Genomic DNA, 25768 nt, shown 5'->3' on the forward strand with positions numbered 1-25768 from the left:
ACTGCTGGTGACTTTCATTAAGGTAAACACGTCCCACCTGATGGAGTTAGTCGGGTAGAGTCCTCGAAGGAGGCTGAATAACACTGCTTCCAGGGAAGGGTCAAGCGAGGAGCAGCGGGGTGCGGGGCCCGGCGTCCCCAGGACCCGCGGTGGCGGGGCGGGAGCACGAGGTCGCGCAGCGCACGCGGCCGCGGTCGCAGCAGGCTCGGGGCGCCGTCTCCACGTGGCCGCGCCGGGGGCGGGCTCCGCGCCTTCCCCGGCGGGCGGCGACGCTCTGCGCGCAGCCGGGGCCCCAGGTGTTTACCTCGCGTCCTAGCAACCGGCGGGCGCGCGGGAGCGGCGCGGGGCGCGTGGTGAGCGCCGAGGCGGGCTTTGCAGGTGAGTGCTGGGCGCGGGCGCGGGGCGTCCGCGCCGGGCTCGCTGCTCCCGCGGGCCGGCCCCTCGGCCTGCGCCAGGCTCTTTGCAGCCATCGCGTTGTTCGAGAAAAGGGGCTCGCTCACGGGTCTCGCTTCTGTCCCTCTCATCGTCTTCCTGTTCTGTCCTCCGGCCCGAGCGCCGCCTCCTCCCCTTCCTTTTCCCACCCGGGGCCTCCCCGCCGATACCTGGCGCCGGCAGGGACCTGGGGCCCTCCTACTCTTTCGCCCCTGCACCCCCTTGCCTACCCTGCCCGGACCTTATCTCCTCCCTGACCCTCTCTACTTTCCGGGCGCCTCCCTGCTCTCCCCCTCTTCGCCTTTCTCCTCGGCCCTTGCAGCTTTGCCTGCTTCTCTCTGTTGTATCTTCGCTGTCTGCCCCCTCCCACTTGTACCCTGTGTACCCCGTACCCCGCAGCCTTGGACGATTATCCTCCAACTCCGACAGGCTTCATGTCAGTTCTGAAATTTTGATTTTTCTGTAAGTCTCACGGAATAGCTTCATCATTCTCAGAATGCCGGCGTATGCACTGACTCCCAGTCCATGTTACCAGCCACATTTCTAGTTCTCACAGTGGTTTCTTACATTCCCTAGTCTCACAAAGAATTCGATCTGCTTCTGCTTAGGTGTGACAGAAATTATTCATAAGTGGATTTTATTTAATTAATGATAACTGGAAGCTTGCACTTACCCTCAGAAAAACAAATTTCTATCATCTCTATTAGAGAAAATGAGTGCAAAGCGATTCTCAATTTATGGAAACACATGCACAGAAACTTTTTCCCTTTTAGTAGTTAAACTTTTTAAAATCTCTTCCTGTAATTCAAAGATAGCACTACGTATTCATATGTATTTATTGTAGCCATGGCGCTTAGGCCAAAAGAACTCAGGGATTGGCAGCGTGTAGAAACTGAGGTTCCTGTCTTGATAAAAAGGGTTAATTTTCATATTTTTTTCTGAATTATAATGACTGACCATTTTCGAACACCCTGGAATGAGTTGAATAAGTGCTGTAGCTTCGGTTCTCTTGGTAAATTAAGAAACCATCGAAATTTCTCATACTTAAGATGAAAATAACACCAGATTACCCTGTTTTTATACTTCGTTCAGTTAGGCCTTCAAAGCATCTCTCTCTCTCTCTCTAAGTCTTATACATGGTCTCTTCTTTGGGATGGTCATAGGCACCCCCTCCCTGAGATTTTCCTAGACCTTTTGCTAACCATTCTTCTGAAATCAAATCTGTCCCTTGCTGAAGCTCCTGGTTTACTAGATCCAGGAAAGCAATTTGAAGAGATTCAAATATGTTACACTTACATATCTATAAAAATGTATCGTGATAAAAAGAACTTTTTGGACCTCTTAGCTCTTTTTAAAGTGTCTTCCAGGTAGTTGCTATGTGATATGTTGACTGCCACAGTCTTATGCAATCTGTGTAATTTCATATTTTACTTTAAAAAGGTACAAGAAGGAAAATGATGCCCATGCTATAGCTTTATAAGATCACCAAAACAAGTGTTATGCTTAAGATTAAAAACAAACAACTGTCCACCTTCCCGTATAAGATAAGAAGCCATTTGAACTTATTCTTAGTTTGCACTTATTTTCATAAAACTGGGAAACTCAAGAGTGTCACACACATCAGTTCATGCTTCCGTGTTTGGCGTTTCACGAAAGAATTGCACATTAAATTCATAGAACAAATTTATACCCTAATTGTACACATTTTATTTTACCAGCACTTTTATGTGTACATATAGATAAATATGTACAAATATATATATATCAGTTCTCAACCCTATGTGATCCACTCGGGTTTCGATAGCACATATATTGTAATGTTTGCTTCCCTATTCTGAAATCAAAATCTTAGATGATGATCCTACATATGTTCATAGTTTTAAATATCAGTGACTCCCTAACTGTAAAATAAAAAATTAAAAGGAAAATAATTGTAATAAAATATCAGTATGTCAATAGTTAGGTATTACTACACCGAATATATAATGTAGTCAGATGCTCCACTTTTACATAGAATTACTCTTAATGCAGTAGCTCCAAGTGCAAACTGATACAGACATGTCGTTGAAACTTCTGTGAATAATATTGCCATCAATGGCGTGGTTTTCCAAAACGCTTAGCTCTTGGTAAAGTTCCATACAAAACAAAGTATATATAACCTTCCTTTGATTTATATGATAGTTGCAGTCTTAGAAAATCCAGTTTGTATTAAAACTGAAAAAAAAAATACTTGGTGATTATTTGTGCAGTGGAGCTAGGTTCTAGGAGCAGGGTTACTTATCTGAAGTATTTTACTTTCTAGATGCCTGGAGATTGCCGCAGAATTCTTTTGTCTGGGGGACTGTCCTTCACATTGCAGGAGCTCTGGCATTCTTGATCCTTATCACTAAATGCCAATAATGCCCCCTTCCTATCCTTTTGATGTTGAAACGCCTGTATAGCACTTCTGCTTCTCAGCGGGCAGTACTGCCCCACTGTGAACCTCTGATCTAGATGTCCCTGCTACTGGATTTCAAGACTTAATACAGTGCAGAAAGTAAAATCCCCAAGTCATTTCTATAGAGTCTTGCTATTTCTGTGCTTTTGTAATAATGATGGGAAAAAGAAGCTAATTATAGTCAATATTTAACTTTATAACCATTCTAATATCCTGGAAGAAAGATGATAATGATCCATGTTATAAATGAAGAAACAAGGAATTATAGATTATCTGGGAAAAAGCCATAAATATCCATTATAAATGTCAGAACTTGTTTTCTAACTTAGTTCTTATTAAAGTTACAGATAATGTTGTCTTTTTAAAGCTCTTTTAAAGATGAATTTCTATTTAGCCAAAGAAAAATTTATTTCATTTGAATGTCTGTTTAAATTTTAATGCTAGACCGTTTTGGTAACCAATTTAGATAAACAGCCTAAAAAGACTCTCGTTCGTTCTTACATCTTTCACATTTGATCTTAAGAAGGTTATGAATTACAATAAAAATTTTCTTGGTAGGATACGTGGGCAGAGAGGACAGTATGTAGATTGTTTCCATATTCTAGTTAAAAGGAACAATACATACTATACCACTTTTCAGAAAAAATTAAAATTATATTTCACAATAATGCTCTTACTCTATTTCTTATTAATTCAGAAGGCACTGGGGAAACTTTTAGAGCTCCCAGAATCATGCCCTCAGTCATCATTGCACTGATGCAGATGTGATGACTATAAGAAAGTCAGGATAACAGTTCAATTTAATAACAATTCTAAAATGTGTGGCCCAGCTCACTTAACCTCCAGCCCCAGCAGAGGTGTGAATCAAAGGCCAATTCTTTTTTCCACTGTTGGCATTTTCTCTTTCTGTTTTCTAAACTTTCTCTCTTAGGCCCTGGGGAAATGAGAAAGCAGTTATTCATTTCCAGGCAGACAGAGATTGGAAAATCCTTCAGTACTAGTCTGTTTTATTTAAAGTTGGTTCAGTGAAAATTAACTATTTTATTAAATCGAAGATAATTTAAAAATCAAATAAGTAGAATGTGGGTTGGGTAGTATTAGCTTAAACTCTTGAGAAACGTTCCAGCGCAAACATTTCTGACTCTCCTCTGCTGTAGCAGGTGTGCTAAGCTCAGATCGGAGCGTTCTCGGAGCCCATGGGCGTGGCGCTGACCAGATCAGCGCAGTGGACTGCGGCCAGTTATGGAGCTGGAACCCTGGCAGTTACTCCTCTAAATGAAGCGATAGTAAAAGAGATTATTATGTTTGTGGAGAGTTTTATCTATAAACATCCCCAAGAGGCAAAATATGTTTTCTTAGAACCACTTGAATGGAAGACAAATTTGGACCCCTCCGCATTCAAATCAGGTTATGTTGTCAGGTAAGCCAGTTAATTGCTTCTAGAATTGCATATCTTTATTGCACACATTTTTATTGATTGGTTGTGAGTTTGGGGCAGGTAATTTAACATCTATAAATCTCGGGAATCTTATGACCCAGGGATGATGAACTGGAGGTACTCAGATGAAATCTAAGGGTATTTTGTTTGGTTAGCACACTAATTTTCAATTGAACTTGAATTTCTTTTGATAGGGGATGCATTCTCCAACTCACCACACTCCCAACATTAGCTGTTGTTTGATGTCTGGCCTTTGAACTCATCCACATTGTCTCCCAGAAACCAGTAGGCATTGCTTTTGGGGTCTCTGAGGTAGACATATCTTCTGGTATCTAAATCTGCCAATTCCTGGGGTGGCAGAGGGAGACTGGTAAATTTTGCTCAATATAAGGAAGAGACTGCCTAGCAATTAACATTGCCCTCAAATGAGAACTTTCCAAATCTGAGATTTAAAAAAAACTCCTACTTTCACTTCAAACAATGAGCTGTTAATTTCTCCTTTGAACATACCTAAAAACTATGTGTTTATATGCATTGCATAATAACATATCATAAATACACATAAATTAAAAAATATCTTGTTTTCATCAGCATCAGTTTATTCTCCACTTCAGGAATTCTGATCTTCTTTTCTTTGGTTTTGCACATAAACTTAGTACAAAGATAGATTTAAAGCAGATGGTAGAAACGTATCAAGATGGTCATTGCATCTTGCCTCTGTATTCATTTTGTTTTCTAGGTACAAACATGACCACATCTGGGGCCTAGTTAAGCGGACTGTCACACACACCTCAAATATATTACTGTTTCTCCTTCTGTATCCTTGTCCAATTTCTTTTTTCTTTCTTTTTTCTTTTTTTTCTGGCTTTTTTTCCATTCTTACATCTGCATCCAGTCTTCGTGTACAGTGTTCCCTCTTCAGCAGGATGTTTTGACATTTTGACACCATGTATGTTTTGAACCAACTACCCTGTGTTCCTCTGTCAAATTTACTATGCAGCTTATCCTTGGGCCAGTTTTTCTAGCCATCACTTTTATTGATAATATCTTTGATGTTGGAAGGGATGAGGAGGGTCTGATAGTGCTTGTCGTATTTGGAGCAAACCACGTAGATGTGGCCTGATGAGAACCAGGGAGGTACTGATTGCTCCAAAGAAGCAAAGAATACAGCTGAGATTTTAGTAATAATGGAAAATGCCAAATGCTTTTACATCCGGGTCTTCATCGCACTCCTCGCTCTCCCCACCAACCAGAGAACTGTCAGCACCTCAGAGCCACTCGGACTTTACCACGTCTAGCAATATAACAAATGATGTAAACCAGAGATGCTTCAATGGCCAGAAGAATATATTATTTCAACAGCCCCAACAACCTTATTCTTTGGTTCACATGCACTGTTTTGCTTAGCTGCTGGCCTGGAGTACACCATTTATGCATTTAGTTAGAGTGGGAGGCTACCTCTTTCTAGACAGGATTCAGGTCTGTAAGTGCATGTGGATGGCCAAAGTCATCATGAAAGATTCGAACTTACAGTCTCTGTATTTCTACCAAAAAAAGGAATATATTTGTATATTTTAGAGTAAAAACATTATTATTCCTAAAGATTCTGTCAGGCCTCTCATAGCAAAACCAAGTCAGTTTAATCTATACTGAAAGTTAGTAAGTGGATAAGCTGCCCCCTTTTGTTGATCTCTGCTGATATTTTAGGGTATATATTTATACTTTTGGCCTCCCTTCTCATTTGATATTGTACATCTCCAAAGGCATTCTGTGTAGCCGTCAGTAAATGTCTGATTAGCCTACTTCTGAATTAGGCTTATCAGTGTCTGACATTGAAATCAATCCTTTAGTTGCAAACTGAAAAGCTTTTACATTTCATCAGTGACCTTTCCTTTTGTGCAGTTGCTTTAACTGAATACATAGGCACAGCACTTTTCATATATTGCATATTTTTTTGTTCCTTTAGAGTCATTCCCAGTGTACAGCTGTTAATCTGTAATAACATTTGTCATCCTGTCTCCATGTTCAATTTGAGAGGGAAATCTCTACTTCCATTTTAATCGAAATCCGGTCTCTTTATTACCATTTTCAATTACTTTTGTTCTTGTCAGACAGGATGAAATTAATAATCTTCCTAAAATGGCTCAGAATGAAGCCGAAATCCACTCTAAACTAAGGACGGACAGACAACTCGATGGTCACACCTTCTGTTGGTGGGACACAGAGCTGAGATGCTTTGATTCTCTAGAACCTGGCTTGAGAAATTTATAAATTGGATAAACTTTCAGAATCACTTTGTGAAAATGTTACTAGCTGTTCTTTTCTCTTTTTCTCTGATAGAGCTATGATTTTGAATCACATTTCCTTTAGTATTAGCATTTTAGTTGTGAATCTTGCTCTGCTGTGTCTCAGTGATACGTATGAGTTAGGACAAAGTTATATCCTGGTAAATTTTCTGTACAGATGAGAAGTCAGGATGCCTGAGCCGTGGCCCTCCTCCTAACTGCACTGCACACTTTACTCATAACTCATACCTTTCTGGTTCTTAGTTTTCTGATCAGTATCATGAAGGGCAGAATTACATGATCTCTAGCCTTTAAAGTATTGTATTTTGGTAAAATTTCTAAGTCATCGTGCTAGGATCAGTGGCCATAACTCTTGTCATTGGGCTCTGTTTTTCATCCCTGAGGAATTACTAAATAGTTTCTCAATTCTAGCCTTATTTCCTATGTTACTATTTAGCTATGAGATTATCGAGTAATTACTATATCCTGGACACTAAAGCAGACAGACACACTGGGGATTAAATAAATAGGACATTTTTCTTGTTTCATATTTTCAGCTCCTTTCCCCAATTCAGTGTAGAAGTTTCTTGGTTCAGATCAGGGGACTTCATTCACAGCATTGTTCTTGACCTTCCCGCAGTGGGTGCAGTGTTTTTCTTTTTAAGGGCGCTTTTTTTTCCAGACGTGGGAAACTGCGAGCCCAGAAATTCAAACCTGCTCTTCCACATCCTCCCTGTAGCTGGCTGGCTCTGTTAAGTTACAGGTCTCAACTGAAACCTGTTGGAGCACTGATAAATGTCACCTGTGTTCTACAGTTCTGTTTCCCACCAGGAGTTTCACTTTCCTAAGTTAAGCAGCTTGCTATTGTTGGCTTTCATGCAGCCTATAACTTAGTTCTCTCATCATCCACTTAGCATGAGTACCCAACCCTAATACAGGCCTTTAAGAGATCTCTTCAATCCTCAGGACATTTCTCCAAATGCTTTATTTTAGAGAAAATATCCATTTTGTACACAATATACATCACTGTCATTTTGTCTTCTCTGACTTGACTCTCTACCTGCCTCTTCCAAAGACCCTATCAATTACATTGGGCCCACCTCCATATTCCAGAATAGTCTCCCCATGTCAAGATCCTTAACTTGATCCATTTTCAGAGTCCCCTTTCCCATGTTGAGGGCCATCATCACACATTTTAGGGATTAGGACGCAGACATTTGCGGGGAGCCTCCCATAGTTTCTGTCCTCTTGTTTCTAGTAGAGTGATATCGGATTGGTAGTAGACAGTCTGTATCAGATTTACTTTTTCCAATGAACTATCAACATTTTGCATCTATTTATCTGCATTACAATTTTAAATATGTTAGATCAGGTCTTATGATATGGGCCATTTTGCAGGGAAATTAGTATGTAATGAAAAGCCTAGGCAATTTAATTAATGTTGTAAGGGGTAGAAATCCATAGAAATATCACTGCCGTAAAAGCATCTTAATATTTTTTAAATGCCAACAATAAAAAAAAATCATTAAAATGTAGAGAAACACAGATCTGAGAGACCCAATCATTTCTGATCCTAAAGTAAACCAAATTAAGGGGTTTGGAGTGGGAAAACAATCTGCAGAGAATCTAGTGTGCCTTTTTTTTTTCATAGAATTTTTGTTCCCAAACACAGAGGAGCCAAGAAAATTTCTAACCACTAATTGCTGTGGTATAAAAATTTTATAAATAAAATAACATTAGAAGTCCTCAAAACACAAATGGTTCTGTGGAATCAGTGATTTTTAAAAGCTGTCCACTGCATTCTTAGAAAAACAAAAACAGTTCATGTAGGTATTCATAAAATTTTCTTTCTGGATATATTATATTGCTCACTGTGATTGCTAATAAGTTTGGGAATTTTAAGGGTCTGAGTGTAGATGAAGGTGGGAAAATATATAAGCTTCTAGCAAGAGGTATTTATGTTCTCAGTTTTATAATGAGACATGGGAATAATTTAAATTTAGCTTCTACTGGCATCCAGGTAACCTGAAGCTTTTGATTTTTTTTTTCCATTTTTAGTGCAACAACAGTCAAATCAGAAGAAGTTGATAAAAATGGACAGCCTTTGCTATTTCTCTCTGTACCACAAATTAAAATTAGGAGCTTTGGGCAGCTGTCACACTTGTTATATATTGCCAGAGATACAAAGCTGAAGGAAGCACAAGCATGTATTGAAGGTGATATTTACACTCCAGTCTGTTATTTGAACTTTTAGAAACATAATCCTGGGGCAAAATCATTTGTTACAGTATCTTGAAAAAAGTTCTATAACCTAAAAGGTAAAAAGTCATATGTTCAGCTTCATAAAAATGTCATTAATTTTCCTTGGCTGAAATGTCGTGCTGATATCAAATTTCTACTTTAAAATAAAAGGCCTAATACTTTACCACTAGTAAGCTTCTAGATTTCTAATTTTAGCATGTGTTTTAAAAAGAGCTTTCCTAGCTTCTGGAACAACCCGAGGCCTGTAGCCTTTAAGGTCCACGTCAGAAGAGAAGACAGATGTCCAGGACCGGAATCCACATTCTCCCCTCACAGACTGCTGTGATGGATGATGACCTATTTCCTTTAAAATGAATGTGGGCTCTTCCTTTAGCCCATAATAACATCATTTTCCATTTGCCTCAGACTTATTCCATTGTGGACTACACAGCCTTCTGTAATAGTTAGTCAATGGGAAATATTTTTCCGTTTCTTTAAGAATATATAATGTGCTCATTATTATCTAATCATCCACTTTCCAAAGAAGAATGTGATCAATTGCCTCTTATCATTGTTATCTAAATATTTCTTATGGGAAATACCTAAAGATGTTGTGTATGTGTTTTGCTTCCTTGAAACTATCTGACCAGTGGGTCCCAGGTATAGGTATCTGAGTCCTGCCTCTCAGATTCTTTGCCATTGTCCATGGCTGTGAGGTGAGAAGGTCTTTCCCCTTTTTTTAAAAAAACAATTAAATTAAGATGCATCCCTTAGGAAAGCAATCTCCTTTTATTTCTTGCCTGCTCATCCTTATTGTGCTCTTCCGTACGCCAAAGCTACTTCCGTGAGGAGGAATTAAATCTTGAGAGTAAAGCTGAATTCAAGAAGATAGTTAATAGGGGCACGATTGTTCATTAAACTTAGTATGTAAACTTAATACATAGACTGCTGTATAATCTAGTTTGGCTAAATGAGTATCCTTTGCTGCATTTTGCCCTTTCTGCAAGTGTTCTAGGTACAACTCTTAGTTTTAGGTGCAAATTACATGGTACCTGGCAATTTGGGAGTCAGTTTTATGTCTTTCCCTAGAATTCACCTCGTATCAGCTTTTTAAAGTCTTTATAGATAACAGCCATAAGGTCAATAAGTTGAGATGCTCAGTAAGTAGTTGATTCCTGGGTCTCCTTTCTTACACCTTCCCTCATGCAGTCTTTCTTCAGCCCTGTGCCTTTTCTGTTTTCTGGTGGCCTAACTCGCTTCCTGTTGAAGAGTGAATGGCATTTCTGTACTTCATTTCAATCAGGTCAAGCTTTCTGAATATTGGTCCCATAGGCATTTTTCTCCTCCCCATCTGAATGGCTATATATTTCACCTGATTTGAATTCTTTCTTTCTAAACATGGTTTCACCCCTTTCTTCCTCATTTTAAATCATATATGTAGTTTCACCTTTACCAAAGTCCATTTTCAGCATCTCTGGCTACAACTCTCACATCTCCGTCAGCCTTGCTCATGAGTTTTTCACCATAATTTTGGTATGTGTGTAAACACTGGCTAGATTTGTTTTTCTACCTCTAACATCAAAAGGCATTGAAAATATAAGCAGTTTGAACAGGCGGAAAAGACTGGCAGGAGATCTGTAGGCTAAGGGAAGCATGCTGTTTTGGAAAGAAAGCATTGTGAATCCTAAACACTGGTATACACACACACACACACACACACAGTTCTAGTAGCACTATTTCTAAGACCAGTATTTCTCTATCTTCAATTTAATATTGAATATATTAATTGAATGCCTATTCTGAATAGTGTCTCATGGTCACCTAAAAAAAAATGTCTTGGCATTTGTCCTATTAGGGGGATGACATATATAGAGGATATTACAATACAAGGTAGAACATCTCAAAAGGTAAAAGAAAGTTCCTAAGTACAGTGTATCTGAGAAATAGAGATTAACTCTGAGTCGATCAGAGAAAACTCAAAGAAACCCATTTGACTAGGCTTCAAAGGATTTGTTCATCTGTATGTTTCTTGTAATATGAGACAAGTGGATAATTTTTGTTTACTTTTTTTGGTCAGCTAACAGAAATCCCATAGCAAAAATCCTGGGCTCAGATTATAATGTAATGAAAGAAGACTCATCAATATTAGAAATTCTTGATAAAATTGCCAAAGATGATGACCCTGAAAGTGAGATTAAGATGAAGATTGCCATACTGCTTAAGCAACTGGATCTGCATCTCCTCAATTATTCTCTAAAACATATTTCATTGTGAGTCTTTTGAAAAAAGAAACCTCTAGAAATTAGCTACCAAAAGTGCTTTCAGAATTTTAGGGAATAAAAAAAAAACAAGAAAAATAGAATATGGAAGTTATTGCTATTGATTTAACATTCAGTTTTATTGAAATGAAATTTTAGTTTATTGCATGGACATTTCTGGTCCTAAAAATTAAAATTTTCAGTAAACATTGCTAAAACATTGTAGTGAGACTTCATCTAATTCTGTAGACATTAAGTGGCCTTAGAATTTTCAAAGTTTCTTAAAGCTCTCAGATAAATTATTAAATTATAATACAAATATCATATAGTTTGTCAAGTTTAAAATGTTCATTTTTCTAGTATTTACAGTATTATTAACATTAATAAACAAAGCGAATATTAAGTCTTAATATTACATTAAATACACAAGTCACTAATTCCTCGATGGTTTCACACTGTTATGAGATTATAACATGGCTAAAATTAACTAATTTTGTTGTATAATTTATCTGCAATTTTAATTAAAAAAAGAGATGTTCCCCTTAACATAATGGAATGTTTTCATGTATTTTCTGTAGGTTTTGTTGTATTTAAAATGGATTTCTAAACATTTATTTCAGAGAAATATGTTTAAATCCAGTAACTATTAAGAATGATATAGAGCTGCTCAAACGTTTCTCGGGAAAAGGAGAACAAACAGTTTTGGAATCTATCGAATATACCTCAGGTTAATATCTTTTCAGATTCACTTATGTTATATATATTTTTTCATAGTTATGCTTTCAAAATGCTTCATTAGCTACACTGGAATTTAATATTTAAGGAAATGAAAATAATTTTAATTTTCTTTGAGCCAGCATATTTTACAAAACTCTAAATTGATTGATAATTGGTTTCAGATTATGAATTTTCGAATGGATGTCGAGCCCCACCTTGGAGACAAATTCATGGAGAAATTTGTTATGTGCTGGTGAAGCCACATGATGTTGAAACTTTGTGCATTACCTGTAGCACAGAAGGAGTGTTTTTAAATGGTGTAAGTAATTAAAAAAAAAAAAAAAACAGTATTGACCTTGGTGCTTAGCTTGGTCCCTATGAGTGCAGGCATGTCTCCAAGAGTGAATCCTAATGGCCAAGGAAAATGAAGTCCTGTTCTGTGGGATTCAAGCAGATCCCTTTGCTGTGCGTGTTTGCTGGGCCAATCCAAAATTACTTCAGAATTAGCCTGGTGTTCCCCACTGCAAGTCATTCAGTCAGTCTTCTAAGAAATGGTCTTTTAAAGTGACTCATTACACTTCATAAAATGAAAACCTCTTTAACATAATCAGTTACACAGGTGTTGAAGGGAAGAAAAGGCAAAAAAAAAAAAAAGGAGCACTGAGGTAATACAGAAGCAATAACTGCGCTTCTGCCCTAGGAGGAGAGGGGACAAAGGGAAGAGGAGGAGAGGTTATCAAAATGCAGATGCCTGGAGGAAGTGCCCCAGGAGGCTGGGCCCCAGATGTCTGGGGAGGGGGCTCTGCTGGTACCTTAGGGTCTCAGAGGAGGGCCCTACTGAGCTGCAACCTGGACTCCTGGAGAGTAGACCCCCCTCCCTGCCTTGGTGATGGTCCCTTAGGAGCTCAGAGGAGGGACCCCCACAACACTGGGACTTATACCTCTGAGGAATGGTCAGCTGTGCTGATCCCCTTGGAGCTCGGGTGGTCTTCATGAAACTGAGACCCAGACCTCTGAATAAGGAATGCTGCCCTCTTAGGAGCTCAGAGAAAGATCTTGGTAGAGCTGAGACCCAGATCTTCGAAGATGGTGCCCTGGTCGGCTGATGATGGTATTTCTGAGGGGTTGTGATGAGACTTGTGCTGGGACTCTAGGGAAAAGAAAAAAAAAAAGTCTCTAGAAATTAGAACCAACTGTTGCTACTGGAAGCAACTGCCATTCCCGGGGTGAGGGGGCTGTTGCTGGGGTGTCTAACAGGAACAGGGACAAGTAGGAGGGAGCATGTCCCTTCTTCTTCCAAGCTTCCTTTCACTTCGGCTGACTGAGGGGAGCCTGGCAAAGGAGAAGCACAGTTTTGCAGATTCCCCGCCCAAGCATCACAAAGCAGAGTGGGGATGGGCGGGCTTCGAGACATGAGAGAAACAACATGGAGCCTCCTGAATCTTCTGGATTAAAAACCTTTGTTTTCAGTTTCATACCTGAAATTAGCTAGAAGGAGCTCAGCTTTCTCCTCTGCAACACCCTGCCCTCGATGTCTTCTGTGTAATTTTGGGACTCACCAGAATTCTACTGGGGGACCCAAATCCTAAATGGGGTCTCAGCTATCACAGGGGACTGCTTGGAGAGTTGTCACACCTCAGCTTGGGTTCGTATCAAAATGCTGGTGCTGTGTTCTCGATTACTTGTGGACACCTCTTCTGACGCGTCTTAGGTGCTTTTCTTATCAGCATGACACTTTTTTCTTCGTAGAGGAGGGAGATGACCTAAATATGATGTTGTTTTTGGTTTGTTTTGATACTTTAGAAAAGTGAAATCTCCAATGAGGAAATGAGAGATTAAAAAAAAGAACGATTTCCTTTGACCTTCTAGAGTGGGACAGGAACCTTTGCTTCTGTAAAAGGCTATTGATCTACAGACAACTTTATTTGATTTGGAAACATCTAAATATTTCAGCTTAAAACTGAAAGATAGGGAACATGAAACTATTTAGTAACTACAACAATATGTATAACACTACAGTTATATATACATATATGTTTTTATATATATACAGTCATGTCTAACATTCTACAGAATATATATGTATATACACACACACATTCATACATACATACATATATATATTTGGTTAAGGGAGAATCATAGGAGTAGGAAAGAAGAGGGAAGGGATGTTCCAAGAAGAGACAGAGGCAGAAGCACAGGTGATGGTTGCATCTAGTTCAAAACTCTAGAAAATAAGCCTATAGCAGCCGTACTACACACAGAACAAGAGCAGTGCGATAACTAGAAACAGGCTTTTCTGTGGTGTCATTCTAATCTTGAGACCATTTATGACTTCGTCAAAGGCTCTTGAAGTCATAATGTATTTTCATATTGGCTTACAGTGGGCAGGAAGCTCTGACTTCTCTGCTCAGTAGCAAAGTGCCCTAGATGTGCATGGGAGGTACGCGGTAAGGACTTGCTGAATGAACAAGTGATTGAATAGCAACATTAAGGTAGGAGGGAAGGGGTTCGCCTGTACATTTCATGTGTAATTACTACCTGTGGTCCTTTAGAGAAGAAAATGAGACGTGTGCTTGGGTTGTGATGTATTGGTCAGATTCTCAAATCGTTATTACATAAATAATAGCACCAAACTTTTTCTCCCATAGGGCAAGACACATGATGAGGAGGAAATTAATTATGAGAGAAAAGGTGCAATTTATAAAGACCTTTTCACATTTTTAAAAGAAAAATCAGCAAAATTTTCAGAAAATATGTCTAAACAGGTAAGTTTTATAGTCTCTTTTGAACTTTTATAGCATTACATTACTTGACAACTTTTTATAGTATAAAAAATTGAAGCAATTCTGCCTATTTCAAATGATGCTTTTAATTATTAGAGTATTTTTCACAATATGATGTAAAGTAAGAAATACTATAAATGTACTTTGGAAATGTTTCTGATTTTCTTTAGGTAATAGGTATAGTATTTAAAATTGCTTTCTAAATAGGACTTTTTCATCTTTCCTTTTGAATGAATGACACCAAAAACATAGGACTCACCCTGTTAATGAAGCCTAGATGTTTTGATTATTTTTCTTCTTTCCGAGTACCCCATGATTGCTGCCTACCAGGATTGTATTGTATTAATAAGTGTATCAATTGCATGTACATAAGAACTGTGCTTTTTTGTGATTTTTGAAGTAGCGCTGGACAAGGAAATGCATCAATATAATATTTTATGAAAAAATAATTTGAGGTTGATGTGGTTAAGAAATGCAATGCCAGAAATACTAACATGATACACCTAAATTCCAGGCTGAATCTCAAGCTGGCGTCAATTCTATAGGTCTCATATGAGATGATTTATCCAGTCCATGTTCTTTCTGACCCTGCAACTTCTGGAGTGCTTTCTTTTCTTTCTAGACTGCTGTCTCTCTTGTCCTGGAACTTCTCTTCATTATCACCCTGTGAATTCTTTTTATTTCCTGGTGTTCGATCACCTGTTTCCTGGGCCCCAGTTTTCCTTTGTTGTTTGTTGTTTTTGTCATAAAATATATACATAAAATATAAAATTTGTCATTTTAAACATTTAAAGTGTATCATTTAGTGTAGCGGTCCCTAACCCTTTTGGCACCAGGGACCGGTGCTCCTATGAGAATCTAATGCCTGATGATCTGAGGTGGAGCTGAGGCGGTGTGCTAGCACTGGGGAGCGGCTGCGAACACAGATGAAGCTTTGCTCGCTGGCCTGCTAACCTCCTACTGTGTGGCCCTGTCCCTAACGGGCCATGCACTGGTACCCGTACCCGGTCCACAGCCTGGGGGTTAGGGACCTCTGCTTAGTAGCATTAATTACATTTATAACATTGTGCACCCATTGCTGCTGTCTATTTCCAAATCTTTTTCATCATCCCAAACTAAAACTTGTACCCCCTTAAGTAATAACATCCCGATTCGCCTTCCCCCCAGGTCCTGGTAAACTATAATCTAATTTCTCTATCTATAAATTTGCCTATTTTAGAGATTTCATACACGTGGAATCATACATTTTGTCCTTTGTGTTTGGCTTATTTCACTTAGCATAATGTTTTTAAAGGTCCATCTATATTGTGGCAGGTATCAGAACTTCATTCCTTTTTATGGCTGAATAATATTCCATTTATGTATATACCACATTTTGTTTATTCATTCATCCTTTGATAGACACTTGGGTTGTTTCCACCTTTCGGTTAATGTGAATATTGGCATATAAGTATCTGTTTGAGTCCCATTTTCATTTCTCTTGGGTATATACCCAGGAGTGGAATTTTTGGGTCATGTGGTAATTGTTTAACTTTTGGAGGAACTGCCAAACTTCCCGCAGTGGCTAAACCATTTTACATTCTCACTGGCAATGTGCAGGGATTCCAGTTTGCCCATATCTTCACCCACATTTTCTCTGTGTGTGTGTGTTTTATTATAGATATCGTAGTAAGTATGAAGTATGGCATCCCATTATAGTTTTGATTTACATTTCCCTAATGATTAGTGATATCGAGTGTATTTTCATGTGCTTATTTGGCTATTTTTATATCTTCTTTGAAGAAATGTCTGTTCAAGTCCTTTGCCCATTTTAAAAATTGAGCTTTCTTTTTGTTGTTGAATCGTAGGAGTTATTTATATATTATGGATATTAATCCCTTATCAGATAGAAGATTTGCAAATATTTTCTTCCATTCTGTGGATTTTTTTTCCCCTTAATTTTGATAGTGTCCTTTGAGGCACCAATACTTTTAATTTTAATAAAGTCCAATTAATGTGGTTTTTTTCTTTTGTTGCATGTGCTCTCGGTATCATACTTAAGAAACCGTTGCCAAATCCAAGGTGATAAAGATTTGCCCCTATGTTTTATTCTAAGAATTTTTTAGTTTTAGCTCTTTAATTAAGGTCTTTAATTCATTTTGAGTTAAGTTTGTATACAGTGTAAGGTAAGTGTCCAATTTCATTTTGTTGCATGTGGATATACAGTTTTCCCAGCACCATTTATTGAAGAGATTGTTCTTTCCCCGTGGAATGGTCTTGGCCTCCTTGATTAAAATCAATTGGCCATAGATGTAAGGGTTTATTTAGGGGCTATCAATTCTATCCCATAGTTCTGTATGTTTATCCTTAACAGCACCGTGATTTTTTGGTTGTATATCCTTGTAGTAGTATTAAAATAAAAAATGTGAGTCCTCAAACTTTGTTCTTATTTTTCAAGACTATTTAGGCTATTTGGAGCCAACTGACTTTCTGTATGAAATAATTTTTACCTAGAATTTTAAAGACATTTTTTATAAGACCTGTTAGTTTTGCCTTTTGCAATATAATGAAATCTAGGATTTTCTCTTAGCCCTGATGTTCTGCAATTTTCATGATGATATGGTTGGTGCTGGCTGTTTATTTTTCATTAATGATGATACATGTCCTTAAAAAATGGAAAATTATTTTTCATATTACATGTTTAATAATTTTTTTCTCTTCTTTCTTTTTTTGCGACACTTACTAGTTGGTTGTTGGGCTTCTGGAATTGATTCTGTGATTATCTTTTCCATCACACCCCTGCCCCTTCTGTAAATATGCCTTTACTTTAATCTTCCAAACAGTATAAATATCTTTAAGTTTTAAGCTCTCTTATTTTTAAGCAACTGTTAAACTGCTTTTGAAAGTGGTTGTAATATTTTACATTCACTCTGATAGTGTATGGGAGTTCCAGGTCTTCCACGTATTCATCAATAATTGGCATGGTCAGTGCTTTAATTTTCGACATTCTAATAGGTGTGCACTGGTATGTCACTGAATTTTCATGAGCATGTCTTGAATGCCTCTTTTCATATGCTTATTTGCCATTCATATATCTTAAATACTGAAGTGTCTATTTAGATCCATTTTTTATTGGATCGGTTCTTATTTTTGAGTTGTGAGATATCTTTATTTATATTCTTGGCTTATATATTATGACAGATATATAATATGTAAAATTTCTCCCAGTTTGTGCTTGTCATTTTCTTCTCCAAGCAGGGTCTTTCAAAGAGCAAATGTCCTCAATTTAGGTGAAGTCCAAGTTACTCATTTTTTTATAGTGTCGTACCTAATAATGTCTTGTCAAACCCAAGGTCACAAAGATTTTCTCCAATATTTTCTTCTAGAAGGTTTTAAATGCTGTGTTTTACATTTAGACTCATGCCATTTTAATTTATTTTGTGTACATGATATGAGCTATGGATCAAAGTTGCTTTCTTTCTTCTATGTGTAGGTATATAGTTGTTCCAGTACCATGTGTCGAAAAGTACTATCTTTTCTCCACTGAATTATCTTTATACTTTTGTCAGAAATCAGTTGCCCATTTGTGTGGATGTGTTTCTGTTCCATTGATCTATTTGTCTATTTCTATACCAGTACTACACTGTCTTGATTACTTTAGCTTTATAAACTTTGAAGTCAGGTAGTGTCAATATTGTTGTTCCTTTTTAAAGTTGTTTGGCTCTTCTATATCTTTTGCATGTCCGTTGTAATATTAAAATCAGCTTGTCAATTTCTTCATAAAAACCAGTCTATAGTTCACACTTGATGGCTCTTGTTAATGGTAGATATAAAATTTCAATCTGATTGTCTGTTGCTACTACATAGAATTGCTCTTGATTTTTTTTTGATGTTATATCCTGAAATCTTGCTAAACTTACTTATTAGTTCTGGTAACTAGTTTGTACTTTCTAGATTTTCTACGTAGACTATCATGTTGTCTATAAGAGACCATTTAACCTTTTCCTTTCTAGTCTCCGTCATTTTATTTCTTTTTCTTTCCTTAGTGCACTAGCTGGAACTTCCAGTAGAGAAATGAATAGAAATGATCTCTTTTTCCTGATGGCAAAGGGAAAACTCAGTTTTTCATTCAGTATGGTATTAGCTGTAGGTTTTTCATAGATGACATTTAAAAGAGTGAGGAAGTTCCCCTCTATTCCAAGTTAGAGAACTTTTTTAGGAATAGCTGTTAGATTTTATCAAATGATTTCTTTGTACCTATTGAGATAATCATATGTTTGTTTTTTTTAGTTCAAAGTGGTAAATTATATTGATTTTCAAATGATAAATCAACCTTACATTTCTGAGACAAACTTCATTTATTCGGGATATATTATCCTTTTAATATATTTTTGGATTTAATTTGCTAAGATTTTTTTTTTAAGTTTATATCTCTTTTTAAGATATTGATACATAGCTTTCTTTTCTTTAATATCTATCTGGTTTTGGTATCAGAGTAATATGGCCTTATGGAATTTGTTGGAAAGTTTTCTCTCCTCTTTGGTTTATGTCTAATTGGAAGAGTTTGTGTATAATTGGTATTCGTTCTATCTTAAATGTTTTCTGGAATTCACCAGTGAAGCTATTTGGGCTTGGTATTTTTTTTCTGGGCAAGTTTTTAACTACAAATTCAATGTCTTTTCCAGTTATAGGGTCATGCAGGGTATCTGTTTCTTCTTAAAAGAGCTTTGGTAGAGTGCCTTTAAAGGAATTTGTCCATTCATCTAAGTTATTGAATTGGTTCATAATATTCTCTTATTAACTTCTTAATATCCGTAGAATCTATAGCTATTGTCACCTCATTCCTGATATTAGTCATTGTGTTTTATTTTTTCTTAATCCTTCAGGCTCGAGATTTATAAATTTTCCCAATTTTCTCAAAGAAGTAGCTTTTGGATTCATTAATTTTTGTCTATTTTTCTTTTTTTCTACTTTGATATTTATTTTTTCTTTTTTACTTGGGGTTTCATTTACTCTTATTTAGCTTTTCTCCCCTTTTTATTGTACGTTTAATCTAGTCATATTTACATTTAAAGGAATTTTGGTGGTTTCAGTTATAAATATTTTACTTGGAGCATATGAAAGATGGGGTGTCATACACTAAAAATATTCACATTAGTTGAAGAACTCTTAAATCTACATTCTGCTGTAGTAGAGAAGCTTCTCTGGGAACAGGACAATGGTGAGATGTAAGGCAGCCTTCACTTTTCTGTTCACACCATTGTACTTGACACTTTGGAGGTGCATCCCATTTCTTTACATTCTATTTTTACATCGTTCTGCTTGACTGGATTTTCCATTACTCTTCTTTGTCTAGTTTCTTAAGGTGGCAGCTTAGACTATTGATTCGAGAGCTTTCTTTTCTAATATAAGCATTTACTGCCATAAATTATCCTTAGAGAACTTCAGCTACCTCTCACACATTTCGATATGTTTTATATTCATTTTCATTGTTTTAAAATGTTTAAAATTTTCTCTTTAATCCATGAATTATTTAGAAGTGTGTTGTTTAGTGTACAAGTATTTGGAGATTTTCCTGTTATGTTTGTGTCGTTGTTAGTTTGAGTCCATTGTGGTCAGAGAATATTCACTGCATTATTATAATTAATTAAAATTTGTTGAGATTTGCTGTATGACCTAGGATATAGTCTTGGTGTATGTTCTTTAGGTGCTTAAAAAGAATGTGTATTCTGCTATGGTGGAGTGTTCTACAAATGTGGATTAAACCATGTGGTTTTTGGTGTTGAGTTCCTCTGTATTCTTGCTGATTTCCTGTCAGTTGCTGAGAGAAAGGTGTTGAAGTCCTCCAACTATAATTGTAGGTTATAGTTTCTATTTCCCCTTTTAGTTGTGTCTGTTTTGTATTTGCACGTTGGCATATGCATTTAGGATTGTCATGTCCTCTTGATAGACTGACCATTTTACTGTTTACATGTAAGTGTCCCTCTCTGTCCTAGGTATTTTTTTCCCCTAAAGTTCACTTAATCTGATGTTAATATAGCTACCCCTGCTTCCTTTGAACAAATCTTCACATAGTCTATTTTTCTCTCCTTTTACTTGCAAGCTACGTACGTCATTATATTTGAAGTGAGTTTCTCGTAGACAGCATATGAGTCATTTTTTAAATTCACTCTGTGAAGCTTTATCTCCTGATTGGTATGTCTAGATCATTTACATTTAATTATTGATATGTGAGGGCTTATGTCTGCCAGTTTAGTTTTGTTTTCTGTTTATTCTGTTTTTCATTTTTCTTCTCCCTGTTCTTCTTTGGATTACTTGAACATTTTTTAAAATTCCATTTTGATTCACCCATAGTGTTTTGAGTGTATCTCTTTGTATAGATTGTTTTGTGGTTGCTATCGGTATTTTGTATTACATTCTGCATACATAATTTATGATAATCTACTTATTTGACATTTTACCAGTTTGCATGAAGTACAGAAACCATATCTCCCTTTAAGCCCCTTATCTTTTCTCATTTATAATATAATTGTCTATTTCCTCTACATACAATGATAACTAATAAGACAGTGTTATAATTTTTGCTTCAACCATCAAACATCATTTAGAAAACTCAAAAGGAAAAAGTCTTTTGTATTTGCCTCTAATATTATGCTGACCATTGTTCTCTTCCTTTCTGATGGTGCAAGTTTCCTTCTTTTATCATATCCTTTCTGTTTAAGAACTTACTCTTTTAGGGAGGTCTATTGTTGACAAATTCTCTTAGTTTTTCTTTATCTGAGGACATCTTGAATTCTCCTTCATTTCTGAAGAATATTTTCAGTGGTTATGGTGTTCTGGGTTAACAGTTCTTTACTGTCAGCACTTGTAAAATGTTGTTGCATGAGGTCCTTCTGGCCTCCACGGTTTCTCATGAGAAATCAGTTATTTTCATTGTTTTTTCCTTATAGATAAAATATTGTTTCTTTTTGCTGTTGTTAGGAATTTTCCTTGTCTTTAGTTTCATGGAGTTTGATTGTTATGTGTCTTGGCATGGATTTTGGGGGAGTTTATTGTGTTTAGAGTTTGCTCAACTTCTTAAATCTTAGATTCATATCTTTTTCCACGTTTGGGAAAATTTGAGACATTTTTAGAATACATTTTCAGTCAGATCTTATCCCTCTCCTTCTGGTTCTCTGATGACATGCATGTTGATTTTTTTATTATGGTTCTACAGATCTTGAGGCTATGTTCGTTTTTCTCTAATCTATTTTCTTTTGTTGTTCAGATTGGGTAATTTCTCTTGCTTTATCTACAAGTTAATGAATTCTCTTCTTTGTCCTCTTCATCCTCTTCCTGAACCTATTCAGTAAGTTATTTTGGTTTGTAAATTTTAGTTTTGAAATTTCTATTTGGTTCTTCTTTATATCTTCTGTTTATTTGCTGAGACTTTTTAGTTTTTCTCTGTAATCGTTCATTGAAGCATTTTTTGATGACTGTTTTAAACTCTTGTCAGATTATTCTGACACCTGCTCATCTTGGTATAAAAATCTATTCTTCATCTTTTCTCATCCAACTTGTGATCTTCCTGGTTCTTGGTAAAATGAGTGATTTTTTATTGTATTTTAGACAATGTTGACATGATGTTGTGAAACTTTGGATTTGATTTAATCTTTTGCTTTAGCTGGCCTTCTCTGACACCTCACTAATGGAGGGCTGGGGGAACTGTGAGGTACAGGAGAAAGTCCAAGTTCCCCACTTCATCTCTGTCGACAACTCTGGTGATGTGGGTACCTCATTGCCGCTGGGCAGGGGTGGAAGTTCAGTCTCCCTACTGGGCCTCTGCTGACACCGCCTTGGGTAGGAAGGGGAGGGTGCTTTATTACATTCTTCCCAGGGGCCCTCTACTTAAACCATGGGAGGTGAGCCCATCACTGTTTGGAAGTGATAATGTTATTGTCATTGTATTAACTTAATGCCATTGTATTAAGAGAAGATAATTTTGTTATAATTTTAATTCTGTTAAATATGTCAATGTTTGTTTTATGACCCAGATTATGATCTATTCTGCTGATTTTTTCTTTGTGAATTTGAGAAGAATGTGTATATATTCTGCTGCTTAGCTGGCATGTTCTATAAATATCAATGAAGTCAAATTGATTAATAGTGTTGCTCTTCTATATTCTTATTAATTTTTTGTCTGCTCATTTTATTGATTACTGAGAGAGTATTTCGAATTCTTCCAATGTAGATTTTTCTGTTTTTCCTTTTAGTTCTGTTTTTACATCTAATATTTTGAAGTTCTCTTATTTAGTGAATACACAATTAGAATTGTGTGTTAATCGACTCTGTCATTATATGTCTCCTTCTTTATCTTTGATAATATTTGTTTTGAAGTCTATTTTGTCTGATTTTAATAGGCAATTCCTATTTCATTTTATTGTTTGTGTGGAATATCTTCCGCCACATTTTACTTTTAATGTATTTACAACTTCATATATAAAGTGGTTTCTTTTATACTACAAATAGTTGTGGTTTCCTTTTTCATCCAATCTGATGATTTCTCTTTTAATTGAAGATTCTAAACCATTTTCAGTTAATGTAACTACTGATAAAGTTGAATTTAAATTTACTGTCTTGTTAGTTTTCTGTTTGTCCTATTTCTTTTTTCTTTTTTTTTTTTTGTCCCTTTTGAATTGAGCTCTTACAAATGACCCATTTTAGTTATGCTACTAGTAAATCAGTTATGCTTCTTTGTAAAAGTTTCTTAGTTGCTGCCTTAGGGCATATATATGTATATTATTATGTATGACTTTAAATAATATAATTTCATAAATATTTTAAGAACCTTATAACAGTGTATCTTGAATGCCTCTCCCTATCCTTTGTGCTATTATTGTCATACATTTTACTTTTACATGCTTTAACCCCTCGAAACACTATTATTATTTTATATGTTAGAATGATTAAAAATAATGGTATTTTATATTTATTTTTACCATTTCTACAGATTTTCATTTCTTTGTATATTTCCACATTTCTGTCTGATATGATATTACTTTTGAATGTCTTTATTTTTACCTTCATCTTTAAAAAAAAAGACTTTTTTTTTTTGTCTCAGTACGAATTTTTGGTTGACAGGTTTTGAGTATTTGTTTTCTCTTTTAGTACTTTTAAGTTATAATTAATTCCCTTTCTTTCCGGCTTGCATTGTTTACGATGAGTAGTCTTTTAACCATTATGTTTCCTCCTCTGCCATGTGTCTGTCATCCGGTCCCCTGTAAGATGTTCTCTTTATCTTCAACAATTTGAATATGATGCATCCCAGTCATCATAGGGTTTGAATTTAATTTCTTTTTAGTGGCGGTGAGGAGTGAGGCAGTCCAGCCCTGCTGTTCTATCTGTGCTACAGCAGAGGTGAAGTTGAGGGCATCATATCACTGTCAGTCTAACTTCAGTAGAGGTCTTAGTCCTGAAGTCGATCCAGTTTGTGTCACTAAGCAATGCAAGTTAGATGCCTCTGATGCTTTCTTTTCTGACTTTATCACCAGTATTAATTTTCAGACAGCACTAGATAATTCAGAAGTGATATCACTGTAAATGTTATTAACTTTCTTTAATAAAGCAGACACGAGTCAATGAAGAACAGCAAAAAGAAAAGGATCAGCCTCACGAGGCACCTAAGAAGGAAGAAGCAGATGCCTTACGTAGAGCTACTACTGGTTCAGGCAAGAATTTGCTGAAGAACCAAATTAATTTGGGGAAGAATCAAATGACCAAGCGATTAGAGCCGAGTTTAAACTGGAAGACCACCGTCGATTCCAAAGAGTATGTAGACGTCTGCATGATGGGATTTTTAAAATATCTTCAGTAACCATATTTGCCTAATTTTTCGCATACCTTTATTTCATAGTAGAATACTGAGGAGTAAAAAAAAAAAAAAAAAAAACAATCACCTCCCTTCATTATACAAGTGGGTTCCTTCCTGCTCCTCTTCATACTTCAGGTAGATAGATTTGACAATCAACAGGGTTTACGAGTGGGCACTGTGAAGGGAAGAGAAAAACATAATTCGCTTTCACGTTGTTGGTGAGTCGGCAAATTACATGTGAAAAAAATGATAAAACACGTGGAAAAATGGCTTGGGAAACAGAAACAGTGATAGAGACCTAAGTAAGTGCCAGGGGAATTTGGATGAAAATTATGTGATTAAATTTATGTGAGTTAATTAGGGAAACCTTCACTGAGATAATCTAGTAACAGAACTTTTAAGTAAATACCGTGAAAAGGCTAAAGCCTCAAAATATACACAGGCTTAAGTGGACACTGGTTTGATGCACTGTCCGAAACATACAGGACCAGTTCCACTGAGGACCCTCTGTCAATAGGTACCAAAGTAGAGATTAAGGGCCAGTGTCATGTAAATGCTAAGGCAGTCAGAAGGCTAAGAGCACTTTTTAAATTTAGCATTTTTTTAGAATAATTTCAGCCTATTTTTAAAGTCCTGTCTTGTCATCTGATGGGGTTAAGCTCTAAGCCACTCACACCAGAACCCTCCCCTGCGGGACTTCTGAGCATCAGGGGATGTTTATCTCCTGGAGGCAAATTCAGAGAACTGACAGGAGGAGGGAGTCCTGTAGAAGAGGAGACACTCTTGCTCCCCTGGTTTGCTCTTTGTGACTCTGTTTGAAAGTGTGAGTTTGAAAATGACAAATGTGGGCTACTCTGTTGATTGACTGGGAGGTGAATTTTTAAATTCTGCTTTTTCCAAGTGCTTATTTAAAAAAAAAAAAATTAAGAATTTACTTAAGTATTTAATGAAAACCCTATAGATGCCAAGGACTGTGCTAAACCTGGGAACACCTGGAAAACCATACAAGGCCCTGCTGTAAGGTTGGGTAGGGAAGGTAAGAAAATAAGCAACCATAATCAGGGCAGTAAGCCGCTAGATTAGAAGGAACAGAGCGATGGGCATTCGCAACGATGGCGGCCTGTGAAGACCTGTTCCTAATACAAATACTGGACAAAACATTCCTTCATTATGTAAAATGCATGGCTGTGCTCGAAGGACTAAAGAATGTCACATGAGGCTAGAACTCATCATCATTGTCTGTGTCAAGAAAACACATCATTTGGGTGCATGGAAATGATGGAATATTTGTATGCAGTTCTATTTATAATATTCTGTTGATCAGCATAAAATAACAAAGGTAATT

At 36.7% G+C, this 25768-nt stretch overlaps 1 protein-coding gene across 7 annotated transcripts in view; it reads left to right on the plus strand.

Annotated features, from left to right (window-relative positions):
* The first annotated feature begins 325 nt into the window (after positions 1 to 325).
* ODAD2 (outer dynein arm docking complex subunit 2) overlaps positions 326 to 25768 on the plus strand; it is a 135944-nt gene continuing 110501 nt past the window's right edge. For 3 of the 7 annotated variants that reach the window (XM_016160769.2, XM_016160766.2, XM_016160770.2), the window contains exons 1-8: positions 326 to 378; positions 4030 to 4289; positions 8651 to 8808; positions 10911 to 11103; positions 11712 to 11818; positions 11991 to 12127; positions 14460 to 14576; positions 24178 to 24380. In XM_016160769.2, the coding sequence (XP_016016255.1) occupies positions 4066 to 4289; positions 8651 to 8808; positions 10911 to 11103; positions 11712 to 11818; positions 11991 to 12127; positions 14460 to 14576; positions 24178 to 24380 (1139 nt within the window). In that variant the 5' untranslated portion in view covers positions 326 to 378; positions 4030 to 4065. Of the gene's footprint in view, positions 379 to 3562; positions 4290 to 8650; positions 8809 to 8882; positions 9659 to 10910; positions 11104 to 11711; positions 11819 to 11990; positions 12128 to 14459; positions 14577 to 24177; positions 24381 to 25768 lie in introns of those variants that run through there. The other 4 variants (XM_016160768.2, XM_016160767.2, XM_016160771.2 and 1 more) reach the window with 4 other exon arrangements.

The sequence above is a fragment of the Rousettus aegyptiacus genome, unplaced genomic scaffold (assembly GCF_014176215.1).
Source record: "Rousettus aegyptiacus isolate mRouAeg1 unplaced genomic scaffold, mRouAeg1.p scaffold_m13_p_10, whole genome shotgun sequence".
Taxonomy (NCBI): Eukaryota; Metazoa; Chordata; class Mammalia; order Chiroptera; family Pteropodidae; genus Rousettus; species Rousettus aegyptiacus.